General features: G+C 37.6%; 1 protein-coding gene across 2 annotated transcripts in view; it reads left to right on the forward strand.

The window, feature by feature from the left end:
- Nucleotides 1–14,008: 14,008 nt before the first annotated feature.
- Nucleotides 14,009–23,030, forward strand: part of LOC150084007 (retinol dehydrogenase 13-like) — a 50,212-nt gene continuing 41,190 nt past the window's right edge. For both annotated transcript variants that reach the window (XM_090374980.1, XM_090374981.1), the window contains exon 1: nt 14,009–14,120. In XM_090374980.1, coding sequence (XP_090231106.1) covers nt 14,044–14,120 — 77 coding nt within the window. In that variant the 5' untranslated portion in view covers nt 14,009–14,043. The remainder of the gene's footprint in view (nt 14,121–23,030) is intronic.

Raw genomic sequence — 23,030 nt, forward strand, 5'->3', positions numbered from 1 at the left:
ATTCTTCGCTGTGTAGTTCTTAGCTTCTCTTCCATTCTTTTGGTGAGTGCCCAAGTTTCACTTCCATAAGTCATGGTGGGGAGTATACATTGATTCATTATTTTACGTTTCAGACAAACTGGGATATTGCTCTTCAGTATGTGACTATATTTCCTGAATGCTATCCATCCAAAATTTATTCTTCTCTTGACTTCCAGCCATTTATCATTATTACAGCTAATAACTTGTCCCAGATAAGTATATGACTCCATCTTTTCAATTACTGCTCCTTCAATCATTATTTCCCTTTCCGTGGCATACTTGTTCATCATTACTTTTGTTTTAGCCATATTCATCTTGAGTCCAAAATCCTTACTAACTGTGCATAACTGATTAAGATTTTCCTCTAATTCTTTGGGATCGTGGCTTATGACCACAATGTCATCTGCAAATCGTAAATGGTTTAGGTACTCTCCGTTCACATTGACTCCTTTCTGCGACCAGTCTAATCTTCTGAAAGCTTCCTCAAGGGCAGCAGTAAACAACTTCGGAGATATTGTGTCTCCTTGTCGAACTCCTTTCTCGATTTTAAATTTGCTACTGTCTTTGTCTAGTCTAATAAAGGATGTAGCACTCTCATATATTTTCTTCAAAATCATAATATATGGAGTATCTATGCCTTGTCTTTCCAGTGCCCGAAACATTGCCTTATGCTGTATGGAGTCAAATGCGTTTTCATAATCCACAAATGCCAGGCATAATGGTGTTTTATATTCATTTGCTTTCTCCATTAGCTGTGATATTACGTGAAGGTGATCCGTAGTTGAGAATCCTGTCCTAAAGCCAGCTTGCTCTTTCGGTTGATTCTCATCAAGTATTCTTTCTAATCTGTTAGTAATGACCCTTGTGAACAACTTGTAGATATGGGATAACAAGCTAATTGGTCTATAATTTCCAATTTCTGATTTATCTCCTTTCTTATGCAGCAAAACTATGATTGCATTATTCCACTGCTTAGGCATCACACCTTTTCTAATGCACTTTGTGAACAGCCTTGCCAGTTTTTGTGTTATGTCTCTTCCTCCCAATTTTAACAACTCTACAGTAACTTCATCTTCCCCCGGGGCTTTCCGATTCTTCATTTTCTTCAATGCATGTTCTACCTCATCAGGAAGAATATCGGGTATGTCGTATGTGTTGCTACTTTGCAATCCATCTTCCCCACTGCTGGTATCATTCCCTCGCTCCTTGTATAATTCTCTATAGTAGTCTTCTGCTATTTGAATTATGCCTTCTCTGCTGTTTATAAGTACACCATCGCTATTCTTCAGTTTCAGGATCATTTGTCTTTCTGTATTACTACTCATGACTGCTGATTTAAATCCTTTGTTTTCCCTTAATGCTTGTTCTACTCTTCTTGTGTTAAATCTTCTTATGTCCTCTCTGAGTCTCTTTCTAATGGCTTTGCATAACTCAGTATACTCAATTTTCTCCCTGTCAGTGTTTTTCTTGCTCTTCATTTGTCGTCTTTGGTTCATCATGACAAGTGTTTCTTGACTAATTTTTTCTTCTTTTGATTTCTGTTTCCCTATAGGTTTCTTGGGCTTTATCACTTTCAGAAAGTTGTAATATTCCTCGTCGATATCTTGGTCCTGAGCAGTCTGCAGAAGCTCAAACTTGTTCTTAAGTTCCAGTACATACTGCTTTTTCTCCTCCTCTGTTATTTCAAAGACCTTTGTATTATTTACTCGAATCAGTTTTTTCCTTTCCTTTCCTTTCCTATATCTATATCAAGTGTACATCTTACCATTCTGTGATCACTTCCAACATTTACCTTATTCAGGACGGTAACATCATTCACAATATATCTTCTGTTAGTGAGGATGAAGTCGAGTTCATTAGTTGTTAATCCATTTGGACTCTTCCATGTCCACTTTCTGTTCACCCTTTTCTTGAAAAAAGTGTTCATTACTGACAGTCCTTGAGATTCTGCAAATTCCACAAGTCTTTCACCTCTTTTATTTCTTTCACCAATTCCAAAATTTCCTATAGTTCCTCTTTCTGCGCTGTTTTGCCTTTTTCCAACCTTAGCATTGAAGTCTCCCATAATAATAGTGTAGTGGGTTTTCTGCTCATCTAGAAGACTCTCAATTTCAGTGTACATTTCTTCAACCTCTTCATCATCATGGCTCGATGTTGGTGCATAAATCATTATAATCTTTAGCTTGTACCTCTTAGAAATCTTGAGTATTAGTCTTGACACCCTTGGTGATGCACTTTTGAATTCTAAAATGTTGTTTTTAAAATCTTTATGGATCAGAAACCCAACTCCACCTTCACTCCTTTCACTGTTTCCATTGGTGTACAGCAGATTTCCACTTGATAAACTTATAAGTGATTCATTTCTTCTTCTTGTTTCAGCCAAACCGATGATATTCCAATTCACATTTTCTAATTCCTTTTCCAGCTCTAATATCCTCTCTTCACCGATGAGTGATCGTACGTTATAACAGGCCAAGTTCAATTTCCGTGCATGGCAGCCTGGTCGTACCCAGAGATTCTTAGCACCCTCTGCTTCCACTCTGATCCTCTCGCTGCCGTAAGAGGGAGAGTGAAAGCTGCTGGGGACTGAGGGCCATTTGTATTGTTGTGCTCTCATTGCCGGAGGGTTTGGTCTTTTCCTCTTCACGCTGACCAGGCGTCTTGAAGAGAACCACTCTACACGTTCGTTGCCACCTAAGTGACGTAACAGGGCTTACCATCGAGAAGGTGTGCATGAGTGGATTTTAGGGAGGCAGGCCAACCGGACTTCTCCTAAATCTTCTGTAATAGAGAGATATTGGATCCATCAGTGTTTTAGGCTGAGTGTCTGATAACACACAGGATACCTGTTCCCCTCTAAGCCTCTTGTTCCTTATATATAGCACTTAATATAGCACTTAAATAAATTGCATTTTAGTGGATTTTTTTAAGTTGTCCTGACTTCTGGTTCCTGCTGTGTTTCTTGGTATACATACAGTGTAATTATGAAGTCCTGCATCATTTAAAAACTGAAACTATAAATCTCTTGGCCAGTTTCAGTGGAAATTTCTTCGTTTCAATTTTTAATAGAAAAATAGGAGCAAAACCTTTTTGGGAAAAAGTAGTGAAAGTTGCTGCTGTATGAACTATTTTAAGAGCTAGAAGGCTAGCCAATGACAATCTTGCATAAATCTTTATGCCACATGATTTATTGTCTAAACTTATTACTGTTCATCGGAGAGAAACATAGAAGTTGAACTTAAATAAAAATTCTAGAACCATTAACTTGCAGTGCCAAAAATTTTGGCAGTTTTTATTCTTTTAAAGAAAACCTAATAGGGTGCTCTTCTAGTCCTGAAATTCCCATGTTGACCCGACCTGGAAATTTGTGACTTTTTTTTATTTAAATATTGCAAGACTTCATAGCTATCTCTGTATATTTTTTCAAAAAATAAAAGGATGTGGTATATATCCATATCCCTTTTTCATTTATTGCTGAAGGAGAATGCCTTTTAAATAATTGTACATGTGCTCTTCAATGGGTCTTTTTAATAGAGAAAATCGTGCTTTGCCTGTTTTATAATTCACATGCCAGTCTATTTCTGCCATATATAAATATATATATATACATAATCATGTAAAATTATGTACATAGAATAAAATATAACTAATTGTAATGCTTGTTCATTTTTTTCCACCTTAAACTTACAGAAACCATACTAATTTGTTAAAATAAAAAAAAAGAATGCTAATGTGTTTTGAATTAGAAATAATAGAAAGATAAGCATTTCAAGAAGAAAGATGTTGAAGAGAGAGAGAGAGACATGAAATGTTTTTGGCTGACAATTATTTTTAATATTCTAAGATTGGGCATGATATTGTTGAACATATCTGCTGTTACCATATGTTTGAAATGAGGTAATGGTTGGCTTTGATAAGAGAGCTCATGAAACCAAATATATAGTAATGAAATCAGTTTAATGAAGATGAAAGCTCCATTTTTGTACATGAATTTGTTTTAGCTGTTAATGGCAGTTACAGGTTTTAATTTTATTTTAATTATTCATGAAAAGGAATTAATCCAAATAGTCTTCATTATTTATTTGTGAAAAGTAAGACCCCTAGACAAAAGTTGGTTGTTTTGGATTACCAAAGTCAGCTGAAACCATGAAACTATTTTTTACGTTAATGTTTGCATAAGAAGTGAATTAGTTTATCAGAAAAAGAAAAAAAAAATTTCATAAATACAAAATATTTTAAAAATGGAGAAAAGGTATTCCTTACTCTGTAATACACTATAACAGTTTATGCATAATTCTGTAAGGCTTTTTTACTGTGTTAAATAAAATTTTAAATAAGGTTTCTGTTTATACTATAAATATAACTGTAATATACAGGGTTATTCAAAATGAAGTCCGGTGTTTCAGAATTTTTTTTTGGAAAAGCGCATGTGTCATAATCATTTGTAGCCATCTCGAAAGAATGCATAATATCTCATGTTTCGTTCCCACGCTCGCGATGTTCGGTATGCTACACGGCTAACCACCAGATGGCGTTGGACGCATTCCGCTGTGTAGTCGTTTGTTTGCCTGTGACGCCAGTTCTGCTCTGTTGCGAGATGGCTTTGGAATGTAATGAGAAAGCTTTTACTGTGTGGAATTTTGTGTAAGTAAATCTGTTACCATTGTGCAATGCTACTTTGCTGACAGAGTGATTTTTTTCTGATGAATCGACCTTCCATTTGTCGGGGAAAGTGAATAAGCAGAATGTGCGATTTCACTAAAGGCTCTCATATTGAGCATTTATGAGGTATGTAAAAAAACTTCATTACTATACTTGCATTCTGGAAATATTTCTTTCTTCCTATGTCTGCTCATGTGTGTACAGGAATTGTTTGAAACCCCGGACTTCATTTTGAATAACCCTGTATATTTATAGTATATGGATAGCCACTTGGGATCAGATACATTTACAAGATAGAGACAAGAATAGTACCCTTATTTCGTGGTTAATATTATTCACGGATTGAAAACGTATGTGACTGTACTTCATACTGATCACTTGGCTGTAGTCTTGCCAAATGGTCACTTTAAAAGTACAGAGCTACAATGTATTGCCAAAAGGATATGAACACTCATGGGATTTGGAAAAATTATCCATACCTGTCATTTTTTTTATAGACAATAAAAATCAAAAATAAAAAGTAATATTTTATTTTTGAAACTTAAATATAAGTCAAAATAAACAGCAAAATAAGTATTTGTATTTAATGTAAAAGATTATAAAGCTTCTCAATGAAACATTTTGCCTTATTTTAACTTCCCAAACTTTTCAACAATGTCATTAAAATTTAAATTATTTGTTTTATCATTTTCAATAGCCAATGGCTGTTTTTCTTTTTGTTTTTCCAATTTTCTGTATTCATTACTGCCTTTCCTTTTTTCCATCACCCATCTCGAGTAATAATAAAAAGTTAAAATATTATTGTAAAATGTACAGTAAATAAAAAAAAATAATTGCTGCTTGAAAACCAATGATAATGCTAGTTAAAATAAATATAACCCGTTCCTTCTGCACTGCAGAATGAGCACTACTCATAAAATGCAATTTGAAAGCCTCTTCCCAGCACAGAAATGTATATATAACTAGCAAGCTCACACCCATAAGCTATCATGCAAATTAAGACTTTACAATCTTAATGAATCAATCCTCCTATATATTTCCTATTCTCTTTCTCTCGAGCATGTATATACTAGGTCCCATCTCTGCTCCATACAGGCTGCAGCAGCCTATACAGAGACAAGCCATTACCCTCTATGCACTTAAATACTTAAATAATACATTTAAATGACAAAAAATTACTTTTTTAGTTTACAACAAATCCACCAACAAAAATAGGTATAAAAGTTTTATTTCATGTGAGAAGTAAACAGGTCAATGTAATACAGTAGTTAGGTTAAGTTCAGCTTAATGACATCAAGTGGGATTCATCATAGGATGGCTTATTAACAATCTTCAGTCTGTTCAAAATTGTAATACCCTAGATCACTGGTTCTCAAACTTTTTAATGTGAAGGCACCCTAAATCCACTATGAAAAATTCCCAGCACCTGGTGCAATGGGTGCTGGTAGAATGTTTTGTAAGGTGGTGCTGTTTCAAATACAGTATGAGACAGCTCGGCTCAGCTGTTCCGTATATGTAGGTGTATAAAACAGTGTTTATGTACATAAACAGTGCGATGCAGTCAGCAATTATTTCATGACGACTTCTAATTTACGCAGTTGCATGAAAATCAGTGACCTTTTGTAGCGACGGCCACGATGTAAGCCAATGCTAAATTTGACGTCGCGGCACCCACTTTGAGAACCACTGCCCTATATCATCAGTATCTGACATAATGGTTTTGGTTTTCCTTAGTCAAGAAACATTGGAAAAGACTGGAGGAGGGTTCACGAAAGAGTGGTACTTAACTTCCATCATCAAATAGACAGGAATTCTGGGATTGATGTTGGTACAAGGATACTACATAGGAAGCTGCATATCTAATTTTACAGATCTGCAACACAAACCAATGCTGTACACAGTGTTGACTTGCCTAGTGCACAACACATTCTAATTGGTTTCTGAAACTGATCGAGTCATGGTACAGTTTTTTAAATCTGATGGCCAGCCATGCTTGTGTCCGCAGATGCCTAGAGAATGTTATTTACCAGCATTTGTCATCTTTACTGTGAAGTTTGGTGGAAGTGCTATCAACCATCTGGAGTTTTTCTTGTGGTTTGGGCCTGGGTTCATCATTGTCTTAAAATAATGAATGTCAAGAGATATGTTGACATTCTAGACAATTCCACTATACACTAGTACCAGTATAGGAATCATACTTTTCTGTTTTCCAAATAAGCCAGATTCATTGGCTTGCCCATAGTCGCAGGCTTAAAATTCCAATTCATCTGAAACGTGCAATGGTACATGTTTCAGGTGAACTGGAACATTGCTTGGTGCCAGCCAAGACACCTGCAATCAATAGCAGAATTGGCTTCTGTGTTGGAGGAGGAATGGACTAAAATACTGCCCTCCTGTTATTTAAAATTGGTTTGGAATCTACCAATAAGGACAGCATGTAATTTAGGCCACACTGGGCTGACATTAAGGAACTTGATCCCCATGCAGATGTCCAGTTACTTTTGGCAATATAATATATATAATACTAAATTGTACAATATGTATTATATAGCTTTGTATGTATCTAGCCAAGGTGGATTCTTTTATCTTTTATTGTGGATTCTTTGTGTGTGTGCTAGGTGCAGAGACTGTGAAGAAATTAGGCACCAACTCAGCATTCTGATAGGCATCTATGAGTTTGAGGTGTAGGGTAAAAGCCCTCGAAGAAATTAAAGTGCGGGGCCCATCAAGCTCTCAGCTGCCGAACTCACTATTGTGCATCAGGCAACACAGCAGAAATCTCCAAGGCATAATGCACTGGTCCCAGAGGAACTACACTGTAGTGTAAAATTTATGCATCAGCCAGGTTTTCACCTGTAGCTTTTCATAGGAGTGGCCTGGATATGGGAAAAGCATACCAAAGGAACCTCATGAGGTACAGAAATGAAGAAAACAATACTGACACAATGGAAACAAAACGGTACAGAGGGACTATTCAAAAATGGCAACATGGCACTAGCTGCTATGATACAGATGCATCACTGCCAAAGATGGAACAAAGGGAAGAGGTATTCCTTAGTATAAGATATGGTCATCCCTAATGTCGCAGCAGACTTTGCACCACCTGTCCATACTTAGAACAACGTTGTTGATAAGTTCTTGAGTAACCATTCATTCCTCTGCCAGCGCCATCAGCTGGTGAACATTTTCTGGTGGGTGTGGACGTGCGGCTAGGTGTCTTCCCAGAGTGTCCTATATGAGTTTGATGGGATTTAGATCGGCAGAAACGGGCAGGCCAATCGATATGAACGATGCCCTCACTTTCCAAAAGCATATCAACAGCTGCAGTGCGATGGGGTATTGCGTTATCATCCATAAACACCTCGGAACAGACGCACGTGGAACGATTACTTCAGTACAGCAGTGTGCACTGGTTACAGTACTGCTAGTATCTGGAGTTGTGTATATCCATCCAAGATAGCAGCAGCCTAGAGAAAGTTGCAGGGGACTTCAAGAGCTGCTGGGAGTCCTCGTGGAACATAAATGCATGGGCTCTGCTAGGGTAACTAACAGTAAGAACAAGTGCATGTACACTAATGCTAAAAGTACAGTAAATAAAATTGATGAATTTGCAGTGCTGATCAAAACATCAAAGGCAGATATTGTTGAGACAGAGACATGGTGTCACACAGATATAAGCAGTGCAGCATTGGAATTTGGGGAGTACAATGTGTACAGACAGGGTAGGAAGGGAGGAGGAGTTATGCTGTTAGTTAAGAAATACAAAACCTAAGGAAGTGCATCCAGTTGATATGGGTGGACAGTGCAATATTGAGTCTGTTTGGTGTAACATAAATACTGGGAAAGGGAAAATGAGAGTAGGAGCATGTTATTGGCCTAATGGCTCTGAAGAGTACAATGAACAATTGTGCAGAGAAATAGAATGAGCCAGTATGTCCTGTAATGGGAGATTTTAACTTTCCAAATATTCACTTGGAACTTGTGGGTTCGTCACTCGCACGCTAGCCAGACTTTTGTGGATTCTAAATGAATTCACTGTTGAATTCATTTAGCCTTCAGGGACTTAATCTTGGAGGCTACTAAGCTTTTTATACCAACTAAGAAATACTGTTCACGGTTCATCCCAAAATGTATGTCGATTAATTAATGAGGCTCGTGGCAGATAAGAAAATGAATGGGATGCATATAAATTATCAGGCAACACAGAAGCCTAAGGCAGATATACTGTAAGCTAGTCTGTAATCAAGTCACAAAGGAGGTTAGGCAGGCGAAGGCAGATTACAAGAAATCTTATGGCAAAAACCGCAAAGAAAAACAGCAAAGAGTTCTTTACTTATGTAAACTCTAGAAGAAAGGGGATGAATCAGATTGGTCCCCTTAACATAGATGGTTCGACCATTGATGATCCTGCTCAAGCAGTTATTCAAGGAGGGCAATGCCAGAAGTTTATCAAACGTTAACAGAGAGCTAAGTGATTTTGTAATAACTTTGAGCAAAGTGGAGGAGATATTGTTGAAGTAAAACATAAGCACCCGGGGCAGAATCTATCCAGTTATAATGAAGGAGGCAGCAAGGGAAGCAAGCAAACTCAGCCATAATTATGAGAGTTCTTAGAGTCAGGGGAGGTCCCCATGGACTGGAGATGCGCAAATGTATCCTCAATTCACAAAGGGGGTTCAAAGGGTTACACAAATAATTATAGACCTGTTAGTTTAATTTCTGTTCTGGGGAAAATAATGGAGTCACTGGTTAAAGAGGTGATAAATAAAGGATCACCTACACAAGTCAGCAGTAATAGCTGAGACACAACCTGGATTTGTTAAAGGGACTTCTTGTCTGACCAATTTGATTGTATACTATCATGTGATCACAAAAGAATTGGATGCAAAAAATAATTTTGATAACATAAACTTGTATTTCAGGAAAGCTTTTGATTCTGTTGCACATGGAAGACTGGTGTACAAATTGTGGCAGTATGGCATTAAGGGCAAGTTACTGCAATGGATAAAAGGATGGTTGGGTGGGAGACGACAGAGAGTGGTAATAAATGGATATTGCTCTACGTCGAATAATGTTATTAGCGGAGTCCCCCAGGGTTTGGTGCTGGGCCCATTGTTGTTTTGTTTATTTATCAATGATATCGATGACGGTATATCAGGCAGATGATATAAAGGTTGGCAGAGTTGTTAATGACAGTAAAGACAGTATGCTACTGCAACAGGATCTAGAAAAGTTAGGCAGATGGGCTGAAAAGTGGCAAAAAAACTGAAGTTTAGCATTGACAAATGCAAAGTACTCCATATGGGTAGCAGTATCCCAAGAGACACTTAACAACTGTGTGGTACTACACTCAGGGAGGTGGACAATGAAAAAGAGCTGGGGATAATTGTGCAGTCAGATATGAAGTTCTCTGACAGTGCAGACGGGCTGCCAGAGCAGGTCAAGGAATTTTGCTAGCAGAGACAAGGAGGTGATTATCCCTTTGTATAAGGCAATGGTCATTCAGGCCACACCTTGAGTACTGTACACAGGTCTGGAGGCCTCATTTTAGGAAGGATGTAGTGTTGCTAGAACGAGTACAGAGAAGGGCAACAAGATTGGTGAGAGGAACAAAGGGGTCCGCTTACGAAGAAAAGCTTAAACTAGGTACCTGCTAGGTGATCGAGGTGTATAAGGCCTTGAATGGTTTGAGCTCCCTATTTTGAACAAGGACGGGATACTTTCGCTTGCTCAAATTAAAAACCTGTGGGCATAGATTTAAATTGCGGAAAGACTGTTGTAGAATAGATATGCAGAAGTTGCCTTTACCCAGCGGGTAGTCGATTGCTGGAACAGACTTCCATGTGTTGTTGTGGACGTTGATAGCTTAATAAATTTAACGCTGAACTAGGCAAACATTTGGAGTGAGCAGATGTGTGAAATGGGAAGGGAATTTTTTTTTTTTTTTAGGCTGATACTGTATAAGCTGGTTCTCGCATCATATGCCTCAACTAATGCTAATGCTAATAACAGCCTAGTTTTACCTATAAAGAAGGAATTTAGCTGTAGCATAAAGGTTACCTGTTCTGAGGATGAACTCAGAATTCTCATTAAACTTCAGGAACACATGAAGGATAAATTTCTTGGGAACGATGCATCTTAAATACCATGTGGATGCTTTGTCTACATAATTATAAGAACATAGACCAAGTCCCAGTAATAGCAGTGTAGATGGTCACGATAGCCCTGGAACTAGGAGATGCAGTGTAGTGGCATCTTCCCCTATTTCCAGCTCTGATCTCAAAGAAGAAGAAAATTTCCTGGAACTTAGCGCTCGTGCAGATATGATCACAGCAGATATGATTACTGTTCTTCTCTGTGTGGAAATGGCCTGGATTCGAATCCCGTTGAGACTGGGATGTCAACTACCCATGCACATTGTGTTTGTAAATTGCATGTGTTCTCTGGTCGATTTGACTGCTTTGCTGGATGAAAAACCCCTAATTTCTAAGGAGAAAACCTATCTGTCTACGCCTGAGACCGGCTAACTTTAGCCATGGAGTGAAAAAGCCCATAAAAGTACCTTGCATCACTGATGGAATTCGAACCCGAACCTTTTCTACCCGGTGTGGGGAAGATGATGATGACACGAACAGACAAGCTGTTCCATATGCTGAGATGACACTGCGTGACACATTAAGGAAATGTGCCACCTATACCTGCAACTGTGCGGCTTCAACTGTCAAACAGCGTGCCATCTCAAAGAATCATCTAAACAAAGATGATGCGATCCTGAGTACTGGGCTCTCCTACTGAGAAACTGACACAAAAAACGAAATGATGAGTTTGCAACCCATGTTGTTATGTACATGAATAATTTGCATAATGGGCGGTTCTGCAAGGTGGTAGATCGATTTCTAGTAGATACTCGGGATTTGCCTTTATACATGAAAATATTCATTCATAAAAAACGTTTTGTTATGTTAATTTTTTCGAGCAGTGTATAATACAATGAGGATGTCTGGTCTTAGTTATTTTGATGAAAAACAAAAAATAGCCAAAGTCTAAACAATTCACTTCGATTATATTAAAATCGGTCACTGCTCAGTAAGAAAAGTCCGTTTGGATTCAGTATACCAGAGATTCGTCTAGAAAGTACAATACTGACCAACCGTGTAAACGCTTCTTGTAGCCATTTTTCGAAAGACTGTAAAGTGCTTCCGTTGTGGCTCTGCGAACATCGTTGTGTCTGACGCGAAATGCTTGCCTTTCAGAGATTTCTTCAGACATAGAAATAGAAAGAAATCACACGGGGCTTAGTTCGCAGTGATCACTGCCTGTACCATATTAACAGTATGGGACCTAGCATTGGCTTGATGATAGAAACAACTTCACACCGAATTTAGCCGTCCTACGAAAGCAAAAAAAAAAAAAAAAAAAAAAAAAATCAAATTATTATATTAGGGTCACCCGTAATTCATTGCATAAACAGGTATATTGTGTCTGTAAATAGTAGTAGTAGTGACATGTGATGCAAGAAAGCAAGTGTATGAGCTTATGCAGCATCAGCCAAAAAAAAAAAAAAAATTCACAGAATTGCGTCTCTGGTCGATTTGGCTGTTTTGATGGACAAAAACGCCCCCATTTCCTGGGGGGAAAACTTGCTATCTACGCCTCAGATCGACTAACTCAGCCCCGGAATGAAAAAATTCCATTAAAGTTCCTTGCGTCATTGACGGAATTCGAACCCGTGCCTTTTCCACCCGGTGTGGGAAGGACGGTGATGATACCACTGTGCTACACGCACAGACCGTCCTACCAAGGCACTCATTACCACACGCTTCATTCATCTCTTTAACTGTTTCCGATGCATTTAATCCCCGTCTGACATAATAAGGAATCACATAATCACATTCTAAAGCTAAAAAAACTCTCTTCACTCAACACTAGCTCGACAAGTACACACAGACATGAGCACACAGAAGTCTGCTCAGTAGCGATCAGGGAAAGTGCCTCTAGCGGCAGTTATGAAAGTTCGCGCGGTAAACGTAAAGCCTTTATATACATACATACTCCATCATACAATAAAAGTCGATGAATTTGCAATGGCAATCTTTTGGCAGACCGGAAGAAAGGGGATCTCAAGAATGTACAGCCAGATCGTTATGAAGCTCATCCTGCTAACCTAGCCAGGTTAGCATTCATAACAAATAGTAGCATAGCCAGAAGACGGGATATGTTGAGCATTGTAACTAGGAATTTTTTGGATCCGAGAAAAATATTAAATATGCGTCGTACTCAACAATTTAAAATGCTTCTAGCTATATTTTGTGCTGTTTGTTATGCCTCTGGCTGTACGCATCAAGAAAACTCAGGAGAAAACTCTTTTCAAAGTTAGTGCCTGAACAAAGGCGTAACCCTTTTTCCAGCACTGCTGTCGAACCACAGCTCTGACCCACCTAATTGTCCCAGCAATGTCACATATTCACATAGCCCAAAGAAGTATATTGGTTTGTGAATATATAGACTGAGCAGATAGGCTGCCATATGCCAATTACAGAGTCAGGGCCTGTAACACCCAAGATCCTGAGCTGGATATCATTATTCTTCTCTTTCTTGGTGATTCCCTTCCAAGTTTTCTCTCTCTCTCTCTCTCTCTCTCTCTCTCTATATATATATATATATATATATATATATATATATATATATATATATATATATAAAACCATTTTATATATATATATATATATAACCAGAGAGAGAGGATATATAGATATATAGAGAACGAAGACAAAAATTGAGATTTTTGTCTTTGTTCTTAAATTTGAAAGGACAGTACTTTCAGTCTTCATCAATGCACCTGACAAATCTAATAATAATCCTGAAATATTTCTTTATATTATTATTATTATTATTATTATTATTATTATTATTATTATTATTATTAGCCATATGATGGAAGGAAGCCTGAAGCTTTTGCTACACCAGCCAAAAAAAAAAAAAAATTTCTAAGTTACCCTGAGAGAGAGAGAGAGCAAGCAAGAGTAAGAAGCAGAAGGGAATCACCAGGGAAAGAGAAGAATGATGATATCCAGCTAAGAACCCTGGGTGTGCCAAGTCCATACTCACCAGATGTGAAACATTAATCCTTATTACGTATATTCTTCAAGTACAAGTAAGAAGCTATATGAATCTAAACAAGTTTCTCATGGAAAAATATTTTCAAAAAAAGGCTTAAAAATAAATATTTTTCATTCGTTTAATATTTTTTTTAATGTACTGTACATTTTAAAAAAAGTACATTAAAAATCTTTATTTTCCCGTTGTGTGGCGCAGTACCCAACGTGGTCGTTCTGTAAATAAAATCTCGATACTATCAAAATGAGGTATCAGCCGTCTAAACCTATGATAATTGGTAGCGCAGTTGGGGTTTTTGTTGGAGGTTTGGTTTTTTTCAAGTGAGTGTGTATGTACAGCAGTAAAGAGTTTTAGCGACACTAATATTCCAAATAATTAGCTAAATGTCCTATTAATAGCAATTTATTTCAAAATAAATTTGCTGTTGGAACATCGCTTTTAGTTCAGTTTTAGCTGAAAGTAAGAGGCTGCTAATCATTGGCGCAGGGAAAAAATAGCATTTTAATGCTTATGGCGCAAATGGTTTTGAATATAATCAGGGGCGTGCCTGTGCGAGGGGTGCACTGCACCTGGGCGTCAACGTTCAAGGGGCGCCTGAAAACCTGAAGTTTACATATATATATCCGGGGGCTCATCTGGTGATTATGGGCTTGGCACACCCAGGGTCCTGAGCTGGATATCATCATTCTTCTCTTTCTTGGTGATTCCTTTCTACATCTGACTCTCTCTCTCTCAGGGTAACTTGGGAATTTTTTTTGGCTGGTGCAGCATAAGCCTTAGGCTTCCTTGCACTGGCGCAGTATAGCCTTAGTTGCTAATACGCCAATAAAACCCAAGAACCAACCAACCAAGCTTCCTTGCATCATATGGCTATTAATAATAATAATAATAATATATATGAAGAAAGTTTAATTTTAAATTTGTCATATTTTTCTGAATATGAACATGTTACTGAACTTTTGTTGATGTGCACATACTCATAATACTCGTCTACTCAAAAATTTACTATATAAATTATCCGTTCAATACTTGTGCGAGGTCCCGGTGGACCCCAGCTTCTTTTTTTACATGGCTGTACTTTCTTGGTCAAAAAATTTCCAGAAACACTGTTTGCAGGTACCCATTTGTTTATTCTATTTATTCAAATGCCTACACACCACTTCCATAATATACCACTGTTTTCTAAATAATTTTTCTTTACTTTGAAAATGTCTTGGCCATTAGTTCTTTTATTGAGTTCGTCACAACAAAAATATAATAATAATAATAACTGTGTCGTTTTCAATAAACCTGGAAAAAAAAAAAAAATGACAAATGCTATTAATTGGGCTTTTCCGCTATCTGTAGAATTATCTAATTGCAATGCAAACAGTCGCCCAAAATTATTTCAAACAACTTGTTCTTCAATATCATCGAACATTTCTTTTATATGCCTGCTGATTGTGCTGCCCACCGGGCTAGCCGGGTGGGTAAAGTGCCTGCCTGGCAACCCAAAGGTTGCGGGTTCGAATCCCACCTCAGGGTTGGATCAGAGTACTGGAAAAACCTTGGAAGGTGCATTATAGCCACAGAAGCAAATGCGCCAACAGCTAACTAAAACAAACAAACAAACAAACAAACAGCTGATTGTGCTGTACAAAGTGGCAGAGTCATTTTTTTTTTTTTTTTTTTCAGCTTTCTCTCCCAAAATATTTTTCATGATTACCCGACATGCTGGTAAAATCAGACTTTCTGCAATCAGGTGAGATTGCTTTTTTTTTGCCATCAGTTCGGCTACTAAATAGCTGGCTTCTTGCACTTTATCAGATATTTTAGCCATATTATAAAATTCTGTACTGTGTTTTCTAGTAGAGGCCAGTCTTTTAAAATGCTCCACAGTTTTGGACGATAAATTCTTGTGTTTCACACAAAATTGATGTTGCAATTTACTCGGCACCATTGATTCATTCAACAATTTTAAACCACATGCACACAAAGGTTGAGGACAATCTTGGGTACCAGCATATGAAAATCCCATCCCCAAATAATCATCATCATATTTACGATAATATGTTTTCTTATTTTTTGATGTTGATGGTTGCTTGTTTTTGTCATTTTCTCCAAGCTTGTTGTTATCAATTTGCCTCTTCTGATTTCCTTTTGCTAAAAATTTATCCATCACTAATAATATCTAAAAAAAATTAAAGTTATTTCTAGAATGTACTGTTACAGTTAATTTAAAATGCCTGTTCTATACGAATTAAATGACGTTTTAGAGATATAAAAGCACAAAAAGTACTTTTAAAACACAAAGAAAATTTCTTATTATGCTGCTTACAAGTTGTGCTTATACAACTGCAGGGTGCCTGGAAGAGACCACCAAGTGATAAGGATGGCCGAATAAAGGTGAACAGTTCTACTTCTAGGAATCAAAAGGTGAATAAAGGATTAAAGGTGAACAGATATAGTACTAGGAATCAAAATGTGACATCATATTGACTGCTGGAACAGGCTGGGATCGTTGCAGCTTAAATAAACAATTTTTTTATTTGAATTAATTTTTATTATAAAACTTGGATTTATTAATTTTTTTTCATTTGAATTTTCTGCAGCACACCTGAAGCATATTCGCAGCACACAGGTTGAGAAACACTGACTTAGCCTTTTCACAAGAAGTTTTAAGAATGTGGGGGTGGGGTGTTTTGACTATAGTTCTGTCCACAAATGGTGAATTTAAATGGAGTTTACTGCTGCCAATCCTTAGAATTTTCTTGAAAGGTAAAGAAACAGACAAGAGAGAAAACTTTATACATATATGTACAAGATGTGGCAGGCGCCTCCATAGCCAGGTGGGAAGGAGCAGCAGTGCGTAGCACACGCTTCTTGATTAGACCAGGGTTTGAGCCCATCACCACCAAATATGGAGGATGGGGAAAGGTCAGGGAATGACCACCGCATATCCCGGAGCAATATGGCCTTAGTTGCTAATACTCCTAAAAACCAAATAACAAACAAACAAACAAGATGTGGCAATAAAGTTCTCTGGGCCTTACTGCCCAACACTCATCTTCACTGACAATGCAGTTCGAGGAAATTAGGATTGTCTTGACAAGTCTCAAGTCTTGTACATATGATAACACGCTTCATTTATTCTGCTCATCCATGAGACTGTACAGCACAAATTTTACACAGCTTTTCCTTTTCCTTAAAGCTTCATGCAGAATTTGACAAATCATCTCCTTATTCATATCCAACTACTCAACCATCATTCTTGAGGGTCAGATGATCTCACAATTTCCTGAACTTTTGCAACTCTATCCTCCTTTTGAGAGGTTGATGGATACCCACTTCTTGGGTCATTGCAAACATCCTCATGGTTATCTTTGAACCACTTATACCATTCAAACACACTGGTACAACTTAACGTTTTGTCACCATAAACAGGTTTTAACATTTCATACTTTTCTGTTGCAAGTTTTCCCAGTTTAAAGCAAAAGTTGATATTCGTCCATTGCAAAAACCATGACATGGAACATTAATGCTACCATCAAAATTGGTTATTTACTTGCAACTAGACAAGCTCTATACCACCATTTGTTGCAGGAAGTTTGAACTACAACATACTGCATCCATTTATTTTCCGACTCATCGAACATGACCACAGCAGTACCAGTCTGAGACCTTTAGTGCCACACCTTGCATATAAAATGTCTTTATAAATTTATCTGTTTGCTAGCAGTGGTTTATTAACAAAATGATAATTGCATTAGCATTAGTAGAGGCATATGATGCAAGAAAGCAAGTTTATGCAGCATCAGCAAGTTTACGCACCCATTTCACCCCTGCGTTCGTTCCAAATACCTGTCCAGCTCAGCCTTAAATTTATTAAGGTTATCAACTTCCATAACAAAGGATGGAAGTCTGTTCCACCAACCAACTACCCGCTGGCTAAAGGCAAACTTCCGCACATCTATCCTACATTTATCTTTCCTCGAAAGATGATCATTCTGAGTAAGAGGAAGAATCCCATCAGCATTGAGCATGCTCAAACCATTCAAGGCTTTATACACCTCAATCAGATCACCTCACAGGTGCCTAGTCTCCAGACACTGTAATATGCAAAACTTAAGCCTTTCTTCGTAAGAGCAACCCTTTGTTCCATTCACTAATCTTGTTGCCCTTCTCTGTACTCGTTCCAGCAGCTCTACATCCTTCCTAAAATGAGGCCTCCAGACCTGTATACAGTACTCAAGGTGTGGCCTGACCATTGCCTTATACAAGGGGATAATCACCTTCTTATCCCTGCTAGAAAAATTCCTGTATATCATTCACAAGACACCATGAGCTACTCTTGCAAACTATCTGCACTGCTCAGAAAACTTCATATCTGCCTGCACAATTACCTCCAGGTCCTTTTCGTTCTCTACCACTGTCGGTGTACCACAGATTGATACGTTATTCTGGGGTTACTGCTTCCCATATGTAGTAGTTTACATTTGTCAATGTTAAACTTCATTTGCCATCTCTCAGCCCATCTGCTCAACTTTTCTAGATCCTGTTGCAGCAGCATACTGTCATTTTTACAGCATAATTTTTTTTACAATTACAGCGTACTGTAATTGAGATTGGTTGCTTATCACACCTAATTGTTTTAAAATAAATATGTCAATCTAATGATATAATCTATTGATAGGATGTGCAAGCTTGTAGCAGCTGAATTTGCCTTTATGAAATGTAAGGGATCAAAGTGGGGTACAAACAAAATTGTGCTAAAACTTAATATTTGATACTAACATAGTGCACTGCTTGCGTAACTCATAATATAATTTGGAACTATCTTTAATGATGGCAAAAGGCAATTATATAACAGCTTTATTACCTTTGAACAAGCAGGAAATAAGGAAAGGTTCAGTGGCTGACTGATTCCATATATGTGTGCAATCGGTTTTCATCCATTTCCACTAGAAAAATAACTAGAATAAAGAAAAGGTGATAGCTATTGCCATTATGAGTATTATTGGATGAATATTTCATCTTTCAAACAATAAAGATTTATCTAATTAGTACTGGGCAGGAGCATCAAGAGGATTGCAGAGGAAGTAAGCTACCCTAACATTTTGAGGGAGTAATCGAGGTCCAGGCTCTCTGTAAGAAAAGGTAGGCTGTTTTCCACAGGGGTTAGTGCTGGTTCCTGGTGTTCTTGGTTTTAGTGTCTCTCTCTAAAGAATGAATGAATGGAAATAGAATTGTTTATAGCCTCAGGAACTTGCAGCTACAGAGTGCTTGGGGCATGCAGGACTGATTTTAAATAAATAAATGATCTTTTTTGATACCTGTAATCTGAAGTGTGTTATGCAATTCTGTCATAGCCATTAGTTTTCTACCATTTTAATTAAATAAAGCTGCAGAGCACACTCTTTCAGAATTCATGTATTGAAATTATTTTAATCTACTATCAAGCAGTTAGAAGGAAATGAGATGATTGTAATAAAAAATTTAAATTATGAACACTCGGCATTTTCCTTTGGCAAGGGCAGAGACTCCCCACTCTTTTCCCCTCGTATATTAATGATCTTCTTCTATTGACCCGAAATCCTATCAATAGATTTGCTGATGATAGCACATTGCATTCCACTTTCCAGTTTGAGAAACCTTGCCTTGCTCAATCAGCTTCAACTTCTCGAATCTCCGCTACTAATTCCTTAAATGCCGATCTCCATGTAATTCTCCAGTGGGGAAAAGACAACTTAGTTAATTTCAATCCTTCTGAAACTCAGTCCTATCTTATATCTCGCAAAAAGGATCCTTCTGCTCCTATGCTTATCTTTGGTGACACTCTGATTTCTAAGCAAGATGATATATCTCTTTTGGGGGTTACCCTGACTTCTAATCTCTCTCTTGGTACAAGCACATTACAAATATTGCTTTCTCTGCATCTAAAAAACTTGGTTTTCTCTTCACCTCATCGTTACTTTTCTTCCAAACAGTTGTTCACTCTGTACAAATTGCAAATCCACCCTACACGGAATATTGTTCCCACATCTGGGGTGGTACCTCCAAAACCTCTCTCAGGCTTCTACATTCCATTCAGAAGAGGGTAGTTAGGTTTACTAATGACTCATCTCTAACAGTCTCTCACCACTGTCTGTCTCATAGATGTACTGTTTCTGCTGCATGCCTTTTCTACAGATACTTCCATGGGCACTGTTCTGAATTGGCATCTATAATTCCTGCTCTCTTTCAAAACAGTCCAAACATGAGCTGGCACCAGCCAACATCCATTTACTTTCGAACTTCAAACTCACATAACCAACTTTTCATCTTCCTCATTTATTCAATCAACTGCCATTTTCTGGAACAACTTTCCTTCATACATATTTCCTGAAAAGTACAGTCTACAGAAATTCAATCTAATGTCGACAAATATCTTCTTTCATCTTCTCAACCTCCGTGGTTTTAAGTACTATAGGTTCTAATACCTCTCGTGTTTGGAGTTTTTATTAAAAGAGAGAGAGAGAGAGAGAGAGAGAATAAGAGCTCTGCTTTGAGCTATAGAAAATTACTCAGCTTTTTTTTTTTCTTTTTCTTTCCTTTTTTTGTGTGTGTGTGTGTGTGTGTTTTGTTTAAATAGTCTTTTTGGAGGGGTTTAAGCCCTTAAGGTCTTCCCATGTACCTTTAAGGTAACTGTTATATAAACTATACAGATTGGAAAAACATTTATTTTTATACATAGTCACCTCATTTCATTAATTTAATATCCAGACCATTCTTAAAGTAGCCAAACTGACTAACTGAGATTAATGGCCAGATCCTTAAATACTGTTAAAAATCCATGATACCAATTTAATATTTTTTCTCATACTGAAGCATTATCAAATCTTTTATTAACCTGACTTTTAAATACATATGGTTAGGTTGCAAAGATATTCAGAATTTTTTAAAAATTTCTATATAGGGTGTCTCAGAAATATTGGTACAAGCGTTTAGGAGAGGTAGGTAACATCTAAAGGAATGTGAATCGCATAGGAACCCATAATGGAAAGTCACAGGAAAGTAGTAGCAGAGGCACAAGAAGCAGAAATGACACAAGACAGTAATTAGTGGCAAACATTTATTTGACATAATATTAACAATGGAGTATGAGATGAATGTATTTCATGATGTTAAAACAGATGCTCGAAGGTTCCACCATGAGACACGATGCATGCGTGACACCGACGCAGCATGGATTGGTGGACGCAGTCGAACACACCTGGAGTTTCTTTGACAGTAGCAGCAGCAGCAGCACAGACGAGTCTTGCCATGAGATCCATTTCCGTCTCCACAGGCGATTCATACACGATAGATTTGAGGACCCCCCACAGAAAGATTTGAGGACCCCCCACAGAAAGAAATCAAGGCTCGATAAATTGGGTGAGCGTGGGGGGCCAGGCAACAGGTCCACCACGGCCAATCCATCGACGCCCAAAACGCCTGTTTAAATGGTCACGAACGCACCTTCCATAATGGGCAGGTGCCCCGTCATGTTGAAACTAAATGTTGCATCCCACATTTGCTGGAACATCGTCAAGTAATTCTGGTAGAACTTGTTCAAGAAAGATCTGATATTTAGCGGAGTTCATGCGGGATGGTAACAGGTATGGGCCGACTAAGCAGTCACCGACCATACCTGCCCACATATTTATTGCGAAGCGATGTAGTGCCACATAGGGGTGCACACCGTGTGAGCCCTCTGCTAATCCATACACTAGGTGCATGTCTGCCAGCTCACAGTTTGCATATCGATGCATGCTCTTCGTGCGGCGACTACTGCTTGAATGAGTAAACCAGAAATTTTCCCTCTCGTGAACTGATGAACAGCGCCGTGTACCGACTTACAGTGACGTTTCCGGTTATGGGTTCCTATGTGATTCACATTCCTTTAGGTGTTACCTACCTCTCCTCCTAAACGTTTATACCAATATTTTTGAGACACCCTGTATATTTTTTTTATGGTGAATTAAAAGGTATTAGAACTAGAGGTGGCCCATTTGTATAGGCAAATTAGGCAGTCTCTTAGGTACCAAATTCAAGGGTTGTCATCCATATATGCAAATTAGGCAGTCCCAGAGGGCCAAATTCAAGGGAAAAAATTCATTTTAAAAAATTTAAAACCAAAAAAAAAAAAAAAAAAAAATTGGAAAAATACAATTTTTTTATTTTTTATTTTTTTTATGAAACCCCAAACACAAGAGGTATTAGAACGTATAGTATTTAGTACTGTGCATGGGTTGGAGGTTGAAAAGATGAAAGAAGATATTTGTTGACATTAGATTTGAACTTCTGTAGACTAATTTTCAGGAAATACATATGAAGGAAGGTTGTTCCAGAAAACGGCAGTTGAATGAATAAACGAGGAAGATGAAAAGTTGGTTCTGTGAGTTTGAAGTTGTACAGTATATGGATGTTGGCTGGTGGCAGCACACGTTCAGACTGTTTTGAAAGAGAGAGTGGGAATATGCCATAGTAGGAGAGTTTTGTACAGAGTGAACAGCCGTTTGGAAGAAAAATAATGCCGATAGTGAAAGAGAAAACCAAGTTTTTTAGATGCAGAGGAAGCAATATTTGTAATATGCTTGTGCCAAGAGAGATTAGAAGTCAGGGTAATCCCCAAAAGAGATATCATCTTGCCTAGAAATCGGAGTGTCACCAAAGATAAACATAGGAGCAGAAGAATCCTTTTTGCGTGATATAAGACAGGACTGAGTTTAAATAAAGATGTCAGAGAAAATAAAGAAATAAAATAAAGGTGTCATTATTTCAATTCCTATGTGTATGTGGAGGGAATATGATATAATTCATTTCTGAGAATTTATTAGTATTTCAAATCCTTAATTTACTGCAAAGATGAATGATATTTTAATGAAATTAATGACAGGATTTAAGGTCACTGTGCAATTTTGATAAGTGGTAATTCAGCCATAGAGCAAATTGCCTTCCAGCTTAAAAAAATCTCAGCCTACATCTGCCCTTATGGATGTGGAATGGGCTGAGTTTGTGGTTTACCTATGGCACTAGTCACTCGCAGCTAATCTTGGTCCATGGAAAACTAATCAAAAAATTGTATATGACATGTTGAATATGGTTAGAGGAGTTACCAAGGTCATTAGTGCAAGAGTTAAAGTGATAGGTATGCACAACAGTAGAAAAGAGTTGTGTACCTATGCTGAACTTTTTAATTTGGATGCATTTACAATTCATTTAAATTAAAA

Source organism: Mastigoproctus giganteus, chromosome 6 (genome assembly GCF_048544385.1).
Source record: "Mastigoproctus giganteus isolate SK-2022 chromosome 6, ASM4854438v1, whole genome shotgun sequence".
In the NCBI taxonomy this organism is placed as follows: Eukaryota; Metazoa; Arthropoda; class Arachnida; order Uropygi; family Thelyphonidae; genus Mastigoproctus; species Mastigoproctus giganteus.